The 16,819-nt window shown below is 36.4% G+C and overlaps 1 protein-coding gene across 1 annotated transcript in view; it reads right to left on the minus strand.

Annotated features, from left to right (window-relative positions):
* Positions 1–2,977: 2,977 nt before the first annotated feature.
* The window catches only part of LOC131985441 (CMP-N-acetylneuraminate-beta-galactosamide-alpha-2,3-sialyltransferase 1-like), an 88,633-nt gene continuing 74,791 nt past the window's right edge, over positions 2,978–16,819 (minus strand). Inside the window, exons 5-8 of the mRNA XM_059350556.1 lie at positions 9,154–9,333; positions 6,783–6,828; positions 5,013–5,132; positions 2,978–4,265 (exon numbers count right to left, since the gene is read on the minus strand). Coding sequence (XP_059206539.1) covers positions 4,092–4,265; positions 5,013–5,132; positions 6,783–6,828; positions 9,154–9,333 — 520 coding nt within the window. The 3' untranslated portion in view covers positions 2,978–4,091. The remainder of the gene's footprint in view (positions 4,266–5,012; positions 5,133–6,782; positions 6,829–9,153; positions 9,334–16,819) is intronic.

Here is a 16,819-nt window from a genome sequence, read left to right on the forward strand (position 1 = left end):
CCGAAGGCAAAAGATCTTAAGATCTTTTTAGAAACAATTATTATGCTGTCTAGAGCCAAGAAATATATTTCTATTCAAATTACGGGCATATTTAATTTAATCATCTAATTGAATTATTTGTATGGAATGCCATTTAAATAAATAAATACATAGATAAATAAATGACAAATAAATTAATTATTAAATAAACAAAGCCATTAATATATACAGAAATAAATCAATGTACATACAAATATAATAAGAGTCAATATAGTTAAAGAAATTAATAAATATGTTTTTTTTTTCAAAGACTACATATATATTTAATTTTTCTATTTCAGGGGACATTTATTGTATAATTCCATGTTCATTCATTTCAGGGGACTTTTATTTAATAATTATAGATTTATTTATTTTAGTAGTCCATATCTATTATAACTATGCTTACATTTATTTATATATGTGCCACCTTATTTATTAATTTCAGGATTATTTCAAATGATTTATATATTTGTTTGTTTATTAATGTATTTTTTTAATATTGACTTAAATGGCATTCCATTACATACACTATCCTCATCCTGCAAAAAGTAAAATGTATTGTACAAGCTACAAGCCATCTATGTTACAGCTCTCCACAAAACATCTGCATACAGCTGTGAAATGTATTGTTTATAATAAGTCACTCTCATTGTCCTTCTGAAACTTTTCAGTTAAAAAAAAGTTCCAATTGTGAGTTCCTGTGCCGTGGGAGTCCACTCCTAACTGAATAACTGAATAATAACAAGTTTTTTCCTGTATCCGTCTCTCCCACACAAGTCAGTAGTAATGACCTAAAACTGAAAAAAATACACATGAATATGAATATGATTTTTCTGAAGTTTCTGCTTTAATGGGTTTTATTTAACTATTCAACAATTAATACCTCAACTGAATGGAAAAAAGATCAGATACAGGCGAGTGACAGATTTGGTAATTATGTTTGAACACAGTTTTAAAAGTGTCAGATAATAAAGACATCACTTCGGTCTGAAAATAGAGAACTCAAGTGACGTTAATGCTGATGTCCACTAGGGGACAGTGTCCCCTGCAGAACAGAATACAACACCATTGTCTTCCAAGGTGGGTGACACATTTGAATTGAACAAATTTTGTGGTTTCTCTTCCTATCAACATGCTCTCACACGGAGAAGAAAAACATCCTGAAGACATTGACCGGGCAAATGTCCCTTTATGTCTCAAGGCACATGGCAGCAAATCAAAGCCTATTACATTAGCATTTCCTGACCAATCTGAAACAACACGTACAGCATTTCAGACCACAGATTTGTTGATGAAAATGATAACATAAGGTCAAAAAGCATTCACACATCTACAACAAGTTCAGCAAATGCAGCTAATTATTTCAAGCCTGCACAAAATATAGCAATGTTTCATCAGAACTGCATGGTTATACTGTATGTATCATGCATATGATTCTTTGACACTGTACACACAACAATAACATAAAGGTTAGTGTTGAATTTATAATACGGATGATAATTACAATACAGTACAATTCAATGGTTAAAATTAAGTCTTGAAAACTCCCATTAAAGGCACTTAACACATACTTAAGAAAAGTTACAATGTACATCAGAAATGTACTGTATATAATTGATTTTAATGATAAGGCACCCCTGTATAGGCTGTAATGTATGTCATATTTCCATGATTAATGATGAACAACTTCAACAACACCTTAATGAACCTGGTGCTCGTGTAACACCTCACACATTCCTATCATTTTTTAATGACATGATCATCGATGGCTTCACTATAGCACAACCCTTTAGTCACATTACTGCATGTCTCTAACAGCACCCTTTAGGGCTAGTGGATATTTTAACTACCAAACTAAATCAATATATTTTTTTATATTTTGTGTGAGCCATGTAGTGAAAAGATATGATTAAAAAAATAAGTAGTGATCCTTGATTTACTGAACACTGCTTCAACACTGTGCTGATAGCTACAGCTTCAGTTTACATATTTGGCTTTAATACCAACACGTTCTCACTTCCAACTCAAATATGACAGCTTGGTCAGTGGCCCTACACTTTAAACTATGATGCTCTGTGTACCCCTCTCAATTTTACACATCAGTTTCTGTTCGTTACATGCATACTAATTCGCTAATTTGTATTTGCCTGGAACCTCTCAGTTGATTTTTTAATTCCAAGGGGGGTATCAACGGGTGCAGACAGAAAAGCCTCTGAACAGACCTACAACCAATCAGAGCAATGAGGCCCCTGGTCCATTTTCAAGGACAAACATTTCAGACAAACTTTCTTAAATAGCAATTGTCAGATCCTCTTGTTGAAACATGTTTAAAACAGTGATCATTGGGTTTCATAATTTGCACAATATCAATTTCACTGATTTTGTGGCGGCGTGTAAGGGGGGGGCTTCTACTCAAACTGACGCGAGTACTTCTAAAAGCCTAGCTACGGCCCTGTGTGTCACCTATAATTGTCATATGATAGCGAAAGATGATTTTTTTTTTTACTTGATTGGTTATGATGATTAACAGCTTCAATCAGACAAGCAAGATGCAAGTAGCTCAGTTGTGCAGGTAATTTCTGAAAATTTGGTCAAAATTGGTTTGTGTGATGGAAAAAGAGCTGATTCTCATACCTGCCATGGTAGAAAGTTATAAAGTGATATTTACAGCACAGTCAAAAAGATCACTGAAGTGCTTTTACATTAGTTTTTTTTAGCCCATTTGACAGACACCAGCTTCCAATATATGTCCTTGCTATGTCTATACATCAACAGAATAATTATGGCACTTTGTCTGCTGCTGTCAACAGAGCTTATTTAGTGTCAGTGACCATAGAGACAGCACATTTAAGCCCCCACCGGAGGGGAAAACAATCTATCGTTCTCCACTGACTTTGTATTGAATGAAGGAGCCTCTTTGTTAATTCCCTCTGCTAGCAAACAACAGAAAAAAGCCTTTAAGCTGCCGTGTGGTGAAAAACAGCAGGGTAAAGAACTCATAACTAAGGTTTCATAAGCTGATGAATCGATTAAAAAAAACAAGTTTTTAAAAGGACAAAAGTGTCCTGGATAGAGATGTACACAGACGTGAGACATTAGCATTGACAATGGGAAGTCAGATATCCAAACAACGTTTTAGGCTAACTTCATTTGACAAGCTATTACTTCCGTTATTGTGGAATATGGATAGCCTACATTGGAAAGCTATGCAGTATTATGTTTGCAAGATCTAGCTTGCTAGCTTGTTAACACATAGCTAACATTAGCGTGCTAAGACTAAAACTAACATTAGCTTGCTATCATATAGCTAACAACAGCTAGCATGTCCTCTCTGGCAGATAGCCTACAGAGTGCTAAAATTTGACATGTTTATATGTCTATAAACATACAAAGCTTCATATTGTCTTCCTGTCGACCTTGCAACTTTTGTTGACCTGGTGCGTTGGATTGTTTGAATGTTTAATAAGGATAAAGTATAAATATTTATTCTGCGTTACACCGTCTTAGCTAACTTCATTCAAACTCATTATTTTACACTCCTTTTGTGGCAATTAAAACAAAGCATTATTTATGACATAAATATATTTGAAAACTGGTCAAATTTGACTCGAGAACAGGAAGCGTAAGGTGGCAACAATGCTAGTAATTTATATCTTTAAAAAAAGGACATAAAGAGCATACATGTACTATACAATAGAACTAACGCTGTTTCTGTATAGCATGCTTGTTGACAAGACGTCTTCTCTTGTCTGTTGACTGTTCCCGGACACATTTCAGTGGGGATTACACGAACAAATGGCAGTGTTGCTTTTGTGTTGTTGATGGTCTGTCGTTGCCTGTATCTAGGCACACAGAGACAGAAGCTCTGTTGGTTTGTCAATGGGATTGGCATGTCTTCAACATTGTCTTAAGCAAAGAAAAGAGAAACTGGACGGACCAGAAGGGTTCATGTGTCTTTGGAAATCATGACAAAAGCGGTCTTCCAGCGTAAAGAGACGAAGGAAAAACAAACATTGAAAGGCTGCTGAGGTTCGTTTGGTGGTTATCCCGCTGCACATATGGGCTCGGTATCATCTGCCTCGAAACATTCGGATTTTGTGTTTGTCTGCCAGCAGTAGGGTGACATTATATTCATAATCTCCATCATGGACTCCTGTGTGTCGGAAAGCTCCAGCCAAATGGTTCTCCTCCCAGTAGTGGTGCCAGTTTCCGTACTGGTCTGCACCGAATCCAAATACACTGACCTGGAACAGACGAAGAACAAGACCACTGTGTCACAGGCATAGTAAAACATAATCCACACACACTACACTACATGTTGCTCTTAGGCAAAATGTTCACATCAGTTAACATCTCTTATTTTTTAATAAATCAATATTTAATACTGAAATTACAATGTGGAAAGTTAAACCACTTTGCTGCGGAGTGTCAGCTCTTGATTGTAAGGCCATGTCAATAATACAGTGGTTTAACCCTCTGGAGTCCATCTGTTTATTGAAAATACACTGAAAATGTTTTATTTACAGTAATAACTTTATTTATATATGATATGTAGACAAGCTGAGAAAGCCAGTTGAAAGTGCAATCATAGGAGCTTTCACAGTGTGCCATTTATGTTTCTAGACCATTTTTAAAATGTGAATTTTCTTTCTACAATGAAATCTATTACTATTTTTTAATTTACATGCAAATAGACTGTCTTGTAGTTTATTATTTATTATTTTTTCTGCTGTGTATAAATAGTAAAAAAAAGGGTAAATTTCCAAAGACACCTGTGTCTTCCGTTGGTATTTTCGGTTCCTGGCAACTTTATAATTTGTTAATTAAAATAGAATGAAAAATATGACTGATAGCCAAGTTTGTGTGGAGAAAAAGGAGCCATGCATGTGATGTAAGGACAGACTGAAAGATGCTGAACAGAGACAGAAATGAATGCATAGGAAGTTGACAAATTTGAACCAAAATCTCCTGGACTTGAGAGGTTTACTTACTTCATCACATATGTGGATAGCGAGCAGTAGGCTGAGGAAGCCAGTGGAAGGATATCTTCCATGACCTTCAAGCCAAGACTCATAGACGTATTTGAAAAATGTTGGATTGTAAATCAACACCTGTAAAAAAAAAAAAAGTCAGAGGAATATTTTACTCCTTTGTAATTTACTGAAACAGGAAAAAAAGAACATGAATAAATACATGAATAAATAACTATACGGGAAATAGACACATCAGGTTTGGAGACCTTGGTCTCGGGCTGTTTCTTTAATGGTTTGGATGACTCGTTAGGGACATAAGATTTAAGATTGAGATTTATCCTTCATTAATCCCACAATGGGGTAATCCAACCCTAACCTTTTTTTTTTACACACAGGTGAACACACCATACAAGGAGCAGCTGCATATTACTGAGCCTGGGGAGCTGCATTGGGGGTTAGGTGCCTTGCTCAAGGGTATGTCAGTCCTTGAACTGTCAGTCCTGGGATTCGAACCGGCAACCCTCCAGTTACAGTCTGATTCCTAACCTCTATTTTCTAATATCTAATACAATTTTGACATAAATGTATACTGCCCTACAGAGCCTAACTGCAGTAACTACGCAAGGGGTAAAACTGAGAAAAACTGCTTTAAAGTTTTATAACCGGCCAGCCAAATGGGTTATAGGTAGGTAGTTGATTTGACACTTATTTCAACAAGTACTGATGATGTAATTTTTATGCTAAAAAATCCTGACGATTTATTGGACAGTTAACCCCAAAAATGTCGTTACTGCACTCACATTACAATTAGAACCTTTTACAGCAATGCAAAACCAGAGTGCAGTAACTACAATGTTGTTGTCTTCTTTCAGCTTTTATATTTTGTTTTCAGTGAATAAACATTCTCAAATTGATTTTGTTAGAAGTGTAGTTAAAAGTGTTTAACAACTCTATTCAAAGATTTGTGTATTTTAGACTTAATATTGTAAAGTAATGTTATATTTTAGTCTTAATATAATTTTATCTCACTTTTTTACTTAATCACTATCTAGATAATAATTCCCCTATCAAATAAACCGATTAATTTATATAATTCTTGTCTTCACTATTCAACACAATGAAGAAATACGAGGCTACACTGCTTTTTTTAAATGTTTAAATTAGTGTATATATGCAAAGCAATTACTGAAGTCTGCTTTGGTTTTGAGTTGGATTTTGTAGCTACTGCAATTTTATATCATTATTTCTCTGAAATAAAGCAAAATTGAAATCTAAAACTTTGTCACAAGATACAAGAGACATAAAGGAGTTCATTTTTAATTAAAACTCAATTTCGACCAAAAATGTAGTTATTGCAGTTAGGCTTTGTAGGACAGTATACTGTATAAATTTTGTTTTTATTTTTTTCAGATTTTGAAAGTTCAACCTCAGTTCCTATAATAAGTCTATAATAAACTGTGTAGCCAAAATACATACATTTAGACGCTTAAGGACAAAGATGTGCCCACTGAAACCCTTTCAACTGAAAATCATGCATTCTATTTCATCTTTCAATCTAGGGATGAAAACTGGCCCACTGGCATCAGTTTACATTGACTAATTCTTTTAAATGAGATATTCAGTCACATGTGTACAAGTCTAAGGTTACGAGTATCTGTGCACGTTTGGCCATATAGAGTGTCTATAGGATATATTAGGGTTTTTTTCTACAAGATGGAATAGAATATAGCATACCCAAAGAAAAGGATAACCATTTTAATTAAAAACAAAGACTTCTGTGTGACTCACCTTGTCTCTGTTTGCCTTTATCCTGGAAGTTACAGGTGTGTATGTGCTGTAACACAAGAAAATACCAGGAGCTTAAGATCTGGGCTTTGATTGCCTTGAAAATCTCTATAATTGTCTATAATCACTGCTATCACACCCACAATCACAGTGTGAAAATCCATGAATTTAATCTCATTTAACTGAGGACATGTCTAAAAATAAATGCTCAGTGTTTTTCCTTATTAAAACTGAGGAAAGCTGATTAAATATCGTGAGCATATTGCAGAGTACAGTAGGCTCACTGTCAAATTTTTGCATTTTGGATCATTTATCACATGAGAGCATGGGGAGTTGTTAGTCATTCCGGTTCTCTATAAAAACAAACTGCAAAGTTACAGGGTAAAAATGGGAGAGGCTCTTTGAATAAAGGTGTCCGGAGGTGTTTGCATATGAAAATGTTGCAGTTTGCATAGGAAAAACTTGCCTTAAAGGAGATAAAAAAACGATCATATTAGGGTGATAAAGTGCTAAATTTAAATTAAATGTAAATAAAAAAAAAACACATGCATGGGCAGGCTGTTTAAAATGTAAAGGGAAGGCATACTAATTACTGAAATGAAAAGTAATGATTTCACTGTAAGATACAATCCAGACAAATGCTTCCAATTAAAGTAAGGTTTATCAAGGCTACTGCCTCCACAGCAATGTGTCTCATTAAAATTCAAACATTATACCGACTGGTTTAATGCCATTTGGAAATGTGTGCTGTACAATACAATGATCCAACCAGTTCTTCTAGGTTTTGTGGTGAATACATATGAAAATTGCCTGGCATCTAATAGACTACATTATACACCCCGCATTTAAAAGTACATCCTTCAACACACACAGGCTTTACACGTTTGCATAGAGACGTGCTTACATTTTTTAGGTGTCAATTCCTGTGTTACCTTCACGTAGCTCTGTCCTTTCATAGAGTCTGTTCTATTTAACAAGACTAGAAAATGTAACAAAATAATTCACAACACTAAGTTAAGATCTAATGGCTGTCGGGCTAATGCTGACATTACTGCCAGTGAAGTGAAATTTAATGATGCAGAATGATTGCTTTGGCAGAATTGGAAGACAACTGCACATTTATAGGAAACATTTGTTTGGATTTACTCGTCCTTCCACCGTCTAACATGTTGGCATGTTCGAGTTTTGGCAGTGGCTTCATTTTTTTGGACGTCCAGTAATGAAGCTAATGATTACGGGTCAGTGAGAATAAAGCAGCTGAAGGTGAAATTTGCTGGAAGATTAACACTGAGTGATTGTCCTAGTTATGGCAATCTGACAACTATGAATACTGAGTGAGTGTTGTTATGACAATCTGGTATTTGGAAAGTGTAAATGGATTTTGGAGTGAAACACATGCATGATGCATCATAATGCTGTCAAGGCTTTTATATTTCTCAAGTTTTTGAACTTTTTCATCGAAAAAGATGTCTAAATGTGGAGAATAAAGTTGAAATGGCAATTACAAAGTGGAAAAGTTAATAAAAAAGTGGAAATGTCAATAATAAAGTAATAAAGTAAATGTAATGAATAAGGTGCAAATGTTGACATTGAAATGTAAATACTGGGGATTTAATAGAACTCTAGAATAAAGCAGAAATGATGAGAATAAACTTGAAATGTTGAGAATAAAGTCAACTCTCAAAAATTTGACATCTCAAAATGTCAGCATTATTCTCAAAATTTTCTTTTGTTTTTATTGCACTTATAGTGATTCAGATATTGCATTAGTAGACTGAGATTTTGATAAAATTCTGATTAATTTTTTCAGCCCTACACTGTATTTCCTGTCCGTGTGTTTGTTAACTTGTATCACACACTGCTTTTTAAAAAAATTTTTTTTTACCTTTAACTTCACAATTTCGTTTTTTTTCAGGTGACAATTCAAAAATATATATTATTAAATCAATTAAAGGCCTTTATTATACACCAACATTTCATTTTTTGTGGTCACCTGGCTAATGCAAGTCCAATTTTAATATTATTAAAATTTAAAAATAAAGTTTTGTTTTAAATCCTTACAGCTGGTAAATTTTCTACAACAGTATGTTCAGCAGTAAGTTGCCAACTTTATTTGTCAGTATTGTGGTGCTGGGAAGCTAGTGTACAGGGAGTTTTTCATTTCTGCTGTGGCTGGAAATGAGGTTGATGAATTGCAAGCTGTAAAACCAAAATAATGAGCTGAAATATGCTTAAAAGTTCTGTAGGGCTGAGAGAAAGTGTCGGGTCGGGTGATAATTCTTAGCGAGCGAGCAGAACCTTTAACATCAAACAGTCCATTCTTTACATAAAAATATTGATTAGTGCAGGTTTAATATTCAATAAGAACACTTACTGTTTAATGGTGCCCGTGGTCAGAGCACTAATGATCCACTGCAGGTCCAGAGTCTTGAAAGGGATCAGCACTAGGCTGGTGGTATTGTCCAGGTCTATGGCACTTTCTGGATACATGACGTGATGTGTTGTTCTGCCGCCCACATCCTCCTCAAACCCGGTGGTGGGCGCCTGGTTCATTCTGCAGGGACAAAGAAGGAAATTTTTTTGTTTCTGGGGTATTCTTTTGTCATCTTTATCCTTTCCAGGACAGCCCAAATTGAGGTTTATTTCACCCACATGTTAGAAAGATTGGAAACATTTGGCTTTCTGTTGCACAAATCCCCACAATGTACAAAGGGGCAAGTTGTCACGAATCCCCCAAGTCAGCCAAGCCGTATCGCACAGAGACATGCAAAATTAGCCACTATTTTAAGAAGAAATATGTAAATATGAAGACTAAAAAAGACAAAAAGCACAATTTGTCACCATGTTTTGGTCATCCGAACAGCAATTCTGAACAATCCAGTGTCCATTTAGAGCTCGACAATTACTGTTTGGCAAGCAAGGCAAGGCAAGGCGTCCCTATTATTATGTCCAACAATACACACTCAAGCTGGAGCAGTAATTGGTGGGAAGATAGTTTGACAGTGGCAGTCAGTGTCGGTCAGTGGAGGGAAGTGACACAGAAAGCAGAAATCATAAAGCTGACCCCCCATGTGCCTAGCATCACCTGTTTAGGCGCTCCAGTCTGTGCAATATCACCTTCCTCATTACTGACTGTGAGATGACAGCTTTATAACAACTTGACATTTTCAGCCTCAGCCTGTCAGGACTCAAAACACCCTCCTGCAAGAAGCACTTTGAGTCCAGTCTATCTTACAGTTGATGAGAGATTTATTTTTATTTCATGTTGCAACATGTAAGATATAAAAAGACACAAGGTGGAGCCTCTTGGGTTAACAAATCACCATGACCTAACTCTGTATCTAAAAGGAAGTCCTTGGCAAATAAAATGAAATGAAATATAAATGGATACAGGTTTGAGAAAATGGGACAAATAATTAATCACCACAAAAGCATTGACAGGACCATGATCTTTGCTCATAGATAGCTGCCTTTTGTGCTCCATGCTAATGCTATAATAAGACAGACCACTTAGTAACATCAGCAAGAAGAATGGAGTGGTTGTATTTTATCAACTGGGTCAAGTCAAATCAATTTTATTTAAACCAATAGCATATTTTCAATTCATTCAGATTTCCTTCATGTATCCTCTGTCCTTGACTGGGGTTGGATAAGAAAACACTCCACATATCACTCATATTTCGTCCCTAAAGTGGTTATTAAACCTGTGTTTGCTTCTATTCTCATTTTTCGGTGTGTGTTTGATCTCCACCAACTCCTGAGGGACATACTTTTAGGTCTCGAACATTGTTGAGAGCAGTGAGATCAAATCAGAACAGTAAAGTTGTGTGCCACAAAAACAAAAACAATGTGGGGAATTCTTGTTGCCCATTGGTGGTGTACAAGTATTGATTATAGCAGCTTTAAACTGTATATTATGCATATTTACACTATGGAGTCTTGGGCTATTTTGTCCATTTTTGAATCCTTTTCATCCTTCCTGTATACACCACTTAAAAAATGTTTAAATGCTATGTTGGTATTTTTTTCAGCACAACCTCACCTATATGACCTGATCTTTTTTTTTTTCATCCTGACTTACTGGATCAACATTTTGAACCCAAATGAAACAAAGAAAAACCAACATAAATGGGATTTTGTGCGGGGGGATTTAACTTCCAAAACACGATCACGCTCAATGAAGAATTTTAAATGTTGCAAATCTGAAGAAAGGTTGCAAATATAACATACAAGAGGGTTAGATCCAGTTCTATATTTTTTATACAAAATACATGTGACCTTATCTCCACTTAGTATATCATCATCAAACTAAAACTGGTATGGAGTTTCAAGCCAGTTCTTTAGAGGTAAATTTACTTTTTTTTAGTTAATGAAGAAGTAATGCGCTGGTGCTTTTGGTGACTACAGAGGGTTAAAATGCTTAATTCATTGTCAGTTGTTCATTTGGAATGTATAGTCAAGTCAAAAATATGTAATCCAGTACCAGCTAATTAATATTATACCTTACAGAAACTTGTGCACAACAGCTCATATGATAACTTACAAAATGTGACCATTTTTCGTTGTGAAATTATCACACAGTTCCTGTTAAACATTGGTAATGCTTGGACACAAGACTACTTGGTTAAGCTTAGGCAGCAAAATTACTTTGTTAAGGTTAGAAAAAACAATCTGGTTTTGGTCAAAATAAGTACTTTGTAACGTAAATTCTGGATGCAGTAGGTCACTTATGTGATGTATTGAAGTTTATTTGCAACAAAAAACAGATTTAATTTTAAAGAGAACACAAACATTTATTGGTATTTATATCTAATGTATTGCCTCAATTCCTGTTGTGCTCTCAGAACCACTAGCGGTCATTGCCAAACAACAAATGACCAGCATTTCTTGGCTCATAATTACGTGGATTTCCTTCAAGTTTCAGTGCATTATTTTAAGTATACAAACAGTAGATGAGAACAGACTGTGCCTCTAACACTAGCCGTGTTTCCATTACAGTCTAATTGAAATTTTGATGCAAAATTTTTAAATGTTGCATTAAAGAAAATTCGAATAAGTGACGTTTCCATGAACTTGTTAGTCGAATTAACAAACCTGAAAAATGTTCTTTGGTCAGAAGATAGCAGTGTAATGTGTTGCTGTAGGCTAATTTGTCAGCAAACAATAGAAGAAGAGATTTTGCGAGAAAGAAAACAGCAGAAGAAGAAGAGATCGAGCAAGAGAGAAAAAAAATATAAAAAATAGGTTGCTAATTGGACAACTTCAGGAATTAGATTTATTTGTCCAACTTATACTTGTTCTTTCATGTCAGCTCGTCTTAAGTTAAATGTTCGCTACGTCAGAACTTATTCACAAAAAGCAATTCCATCTCCTGTTTAGCACATTAAATATTTTTTGAAAAAGACAAAAACCACCTATATCTAGTGTAAAAACTTTGATGCGCATTTTTGAATGTTTTTCACAAATTTTGGTGTTTCGATCAAGTTTTTCTCATGCAAATCTTCAAAGTATGCATCAAAATTCATTGAAACACGACTATTTGGAGAGCAAAGACCTCAACCAAGGCCAATAGTGCGTTCTCATGCTCTTCAGTCCCATTTGCTGAGTTGGAAAATCGTTCTTTGGTTTGTTTGAGAGCTTTAAGTTCATTTGCATGAATTTTCCAGTTGAACATTTTTTTTTCAGATTATGCCAACACCACATGAATGCCCCCCCCGACACTCACACACAATAAAAATCAGCCCAGTAGTCTTTTGTAATCCCGCTGACAGACAAACAGGCAAACAAAGCTACCGAAAGCATGTGGAGGTAATAAAAAAGAAGTCCAAACTTGATATTTTAACTAACTTAATAAACCAAATAAAAAACATATCATCAGCTCAGCTCATAAAAACAGGAGGAACATCAAGACAGCTAACTAAAGCAATGCTACAGCTGTGAAATGGTAGGAAGGCCAGTCAGTCCCAGGGGAGAGCAGCGTGTCACCAGTAATAAAGCTGCCGCACCAGATGTGTCTGAGGTTATTATCGACACAGCACTGATTATTATGATACTGCATCATCACTTGCATCATTCTGGGGCGAAAGGAGCTGTATTTTACAGAATAATGATGTGTCATTTTGCATGAACACATCTACAAAACTCTCAGCACAGACTGTTCAGTCCATTTTACATCAGAAATGAAGAGATGGCGGAAAAAGAGCTTTTTTTTTTACTCTCCATTAACAAGTAATGTGTAATGTTTCCTCTGTCAGCTGTTGGAGGAGTAAAGCCAGGGTTTTCTGCACGTTGCTTGTTGCTTTATATAGACTTAAACTGCAATGTATGGAAGAAGAGAGGTATTGGCAAGAGGTTTTATGGTGCAATATCTCAGTAGAAGAGAACCGCTTTTGACAGGACTACATTGGTGGATTTCTCTCTTAATGGTAACTACAGCTTCTGGGAATTTAAGAATTGCTCACCAAATGGATCCCTGCTGTCTAGAGCAGATGAAAAAGGACGACAGTGAGGGCAGAGGAACACCATGCCACATATCAAATAGTATATAGTGAAGCTTTCATCATTTCTGCAGCACATTCAGAGATATTCTACTGTACCTTACTGTATGCTAGGCATTGCAGGTAACATTAGTTTGCCTTGGACCGGGCTTTAATGGAAATTTACATAATGTTATTGTCTCACACAACAGGAAAACAACAAGAGAGCTATTTTCTTCTTCTGCTGTCTTTGTCCAAAAATGACCAAACAAATTGTATTTTAAATTTTACACTAAGGCTTAAAAAGGCAAGGTAGTTTTTGTTGTTGAAAAGCACAAAACTATCATTAGTGGCAGTTTTAGACCATTTAAAGTGAGGGTTGGGGTGGATGTAAAACACAAGGGACAGCCCCAACCAACCCAGGACCTTAAACCTGGAGACCGGTATTTGTTCTCTGTTCAAAGTTATGTGCAGGATTATTGTTTTAAAGCCTAACCTTGTTCTTTTTACCTAACCTTAACCAAGTGGTTTTGGTGCCTAACCCTAACTCTGGGTGAAACTTCTCTATCTCTTAGGTGCAACCCTGGATCAAATAAAAAAAACTGTGAAGCTGTGAAAAGAGTAGGAAAAACCCAACATTTTTCTCCCTTAATTAATTTCAATGGAAGTAAAAAGACACGCTATTTAATATGTGGTAAATTGACTGCATTTGTATTGCCCTTTTCTAGTCATAGTGACTAATCAAAGCAGGTCAGCTTCACCAAATCACACACATATTCATACACTGGTGGCTACAATGCAATGTGCCACCTGCTCATTATCATCATGGTCTCTCACACACAAACAGTGACACACTCACACACTGATGGGACAGCCATCAGGAACACTTTGGGGTTCAGTATCTTGCCTGAGAATACTTTGACACGTTGACTGCCATGGCTAGGGATCTAACCACCTACGTTCCTCTACCATCTGAGCCACAGCTGCCTGAAGCTTACAGCACCTGGCAGTCTCCCATCCAAGTACTGACCAAGTACTTGACCCTGCTTTGCTTCCGAGATCAGACAAGATTGGGGGTGCTCAGGGTGGTATTAAACCATTAATTCAATCGGCCTCATTGAATCCACAAGTTACAGTTTTCCAGTCCAGTTATGCAATCACAAGACTATTTAGGGACCCAAGTAAAAATATTAAAATACACCATTTTAAATAAGGCGTATAACACACTTTACACTGCACAAAATATAATGCATGAATTCTGCCCCATACTAAATCGGATGAGCATAAAGTGGGCATGTCTGAAAAGGGGGTAGAACCAATTATAATGTACATATCTTGACATGAGAGGTCAAGGGAACCCATTGAAAATGGCTAACTTTGGATTGCATTTAGCCCCCTTACTGACCAGTTAGCAAAACATTGGTTGGTAACAATGGTTTCTGTAGGTATTTTAGCTTTATATGAGACCAGAATCGTCACTAAACTTCAAAACAGAGCAAGCTACAGTCAGACAGTTGCGCCAGCTGTGATCTAGTTAGGGGGCTAGAGGGGGGTCCAGTTTTAATATTACAGGAACACTGCCCCCCGTAGAACCGCCATTGGTTGTCATGCATTCACATGTCTCCCCCCCCTCCCCCCTATTTTTTTTGTTATACAAAAGCTCCTATTGAGATCTGTACACTGCATGGCTCTTTCAATTATTCACTGCAGGGGTCAATGCTACAATTATGCAAGTCTGAAAAGGGCACTCAAGAAGTTAACTCAAGTTGTTAAATGGATTCAGTGGGCTGCTCCTTCACTTAATCTTGTGGGGGCGTGCGGTGTCAACTGTTCTATGGAGGCGAATATTTCAGATTGGTCTAATCAATATTCAACTTCTGCTCTAACTCCCCCCTGGCACTGGGAATTTGTACCAGATGGTATCAGAACAAACTGGGGCAGATGTATTGAGCATTTGAAAAGCCCATCTCGCCAACAAGATGGTTTGCTCACACACAGGATACCAAGGCTTTTTACCTGGAATACATAAATAGCCAGGAATCACACTGAAGAATGGTTTAAAACATTTACATGTAATGACTAGGCTCAATATGTATCAATTTGTATATCAAACACTAGCTAATGAATAGGTTTTGATGTGGCTCTCTGTAATAGTAGATCTGGAGAATCATAAAGCTGTAGTCAGTAACACCCTTTCAGGGAAAGCATGAAACCAGAGCAGATGGCTCATTCTCACTGGAGGAGTGAAATTCAGAGTGGAGGTCTTTTTACTGATGACAGATATCTTGACAAGTGATTTGTAGCAAGGCTAGATGAAGGCTACAAGTATAAAATGCCAGTACTTTGAGCATCAATCAACTTCAATCAACGTAAGTGACTGTAAAAATCTCAAATATACAAGTCAGGTTGAAATGTGCAAAAGTCTACAGCATTGATGGATTGATGATTTTTCCCTCCAGTTGAAGCTTTTCAAACAGGAGCTCTGTTGTGTCTGGATTTTATTAGACGCGGCTTGAACAGACAGAAATATACTTTCTTCATCAGTGGGTGAACAACACTTTACACCAGATCAGATAGGCCGCGCTAAAAAACGTCGATGGCTTTACTTCAGATAAAAAAAGGACATGCATTATTGAGGCAAGTATTTTAATAGTTTATTAGATTCCGTATCGATGTATCATTGCTCAGTTGAACATCATTCTTTTGTAACTGGCAGGTGTGCTGCAATATTACGCCAGCCTGAGTGGATTATGGGCTTCTGTTGTATTGTTTGTGCAAGCCTTGGTCGATTGCTCTGACATCAAGCCTCACTGCTTGGTTATTGACGTATAATGTAAAACAGAGCCCCTAAGAAACTCCTGGGCTACCTGTGACAACAAAAAGATTGTGTTCGGGGGTGTCTTGAAAAAGTTACCACATTATCTCAGTATTTCTTTTCATTAGACAGGATGGATGGGTGGATACGTCTAAAGCTGTCGTGAGTGTTTAAGAACATTTTTAAATCAAATTAAACTCCAATGACCCGTTATATGTAGTTTTAAATGCATGCTGCCACTGCGAGCACTAACTCATAGCCTTACTGCTCCCGACCATACAGCTCTGGTCAGCCGCAAAAAACATATTTATGAAGAGAAATACCCTCCAGTAACATTTATTAAACACTATAAGAGATTAGTTAAATGATTAATGGCATCTTTAATGTCAAGGATTTTTGCCTGCCAGCAGGCAACACTATGACAGATTAGCTGATAAGAAACAGGTTCAAATTTCTCATAAAGTATAAAGTTTTTAAATTAATATTTCAGACTGGTCTTCCCTCAAAAACTTCAATATGAGGGGTTGGTACATGGAGCAAAATACAACTCACATTAATGTTTTTGACTGTCCTCCGCAACCATCTTGTGGACCAATTACTTTTTATGTAACTTGCATTGTTTGCGTAACTTACATTACTTTTGTGACTCACACTTTGTGAATTGTGTTTAAAAGGTGGTTTTCAAGCAGGGACCGGTGCCCGGGCAGGTTCGGACCTGTTTTCTTTTTCCAGTCTGTATGTCTCCGCCC

Source organism: Centropristis striata, chromosome 14, assembly GCF_030273125.1.
Source record: "Centropristis striata isolate RG_2023a ecotype Rhode Island chromosome 14, C.striata_1.0, whole genome shotgun sequence".
In the NCBI taxonomy this organism is placed as follows: domain Eukaryota; kingdom Metazoa; phylum Chordata; class Actinopteri; order Perciformes; family Serranidae; genus Centropristis; species Centropristis striata.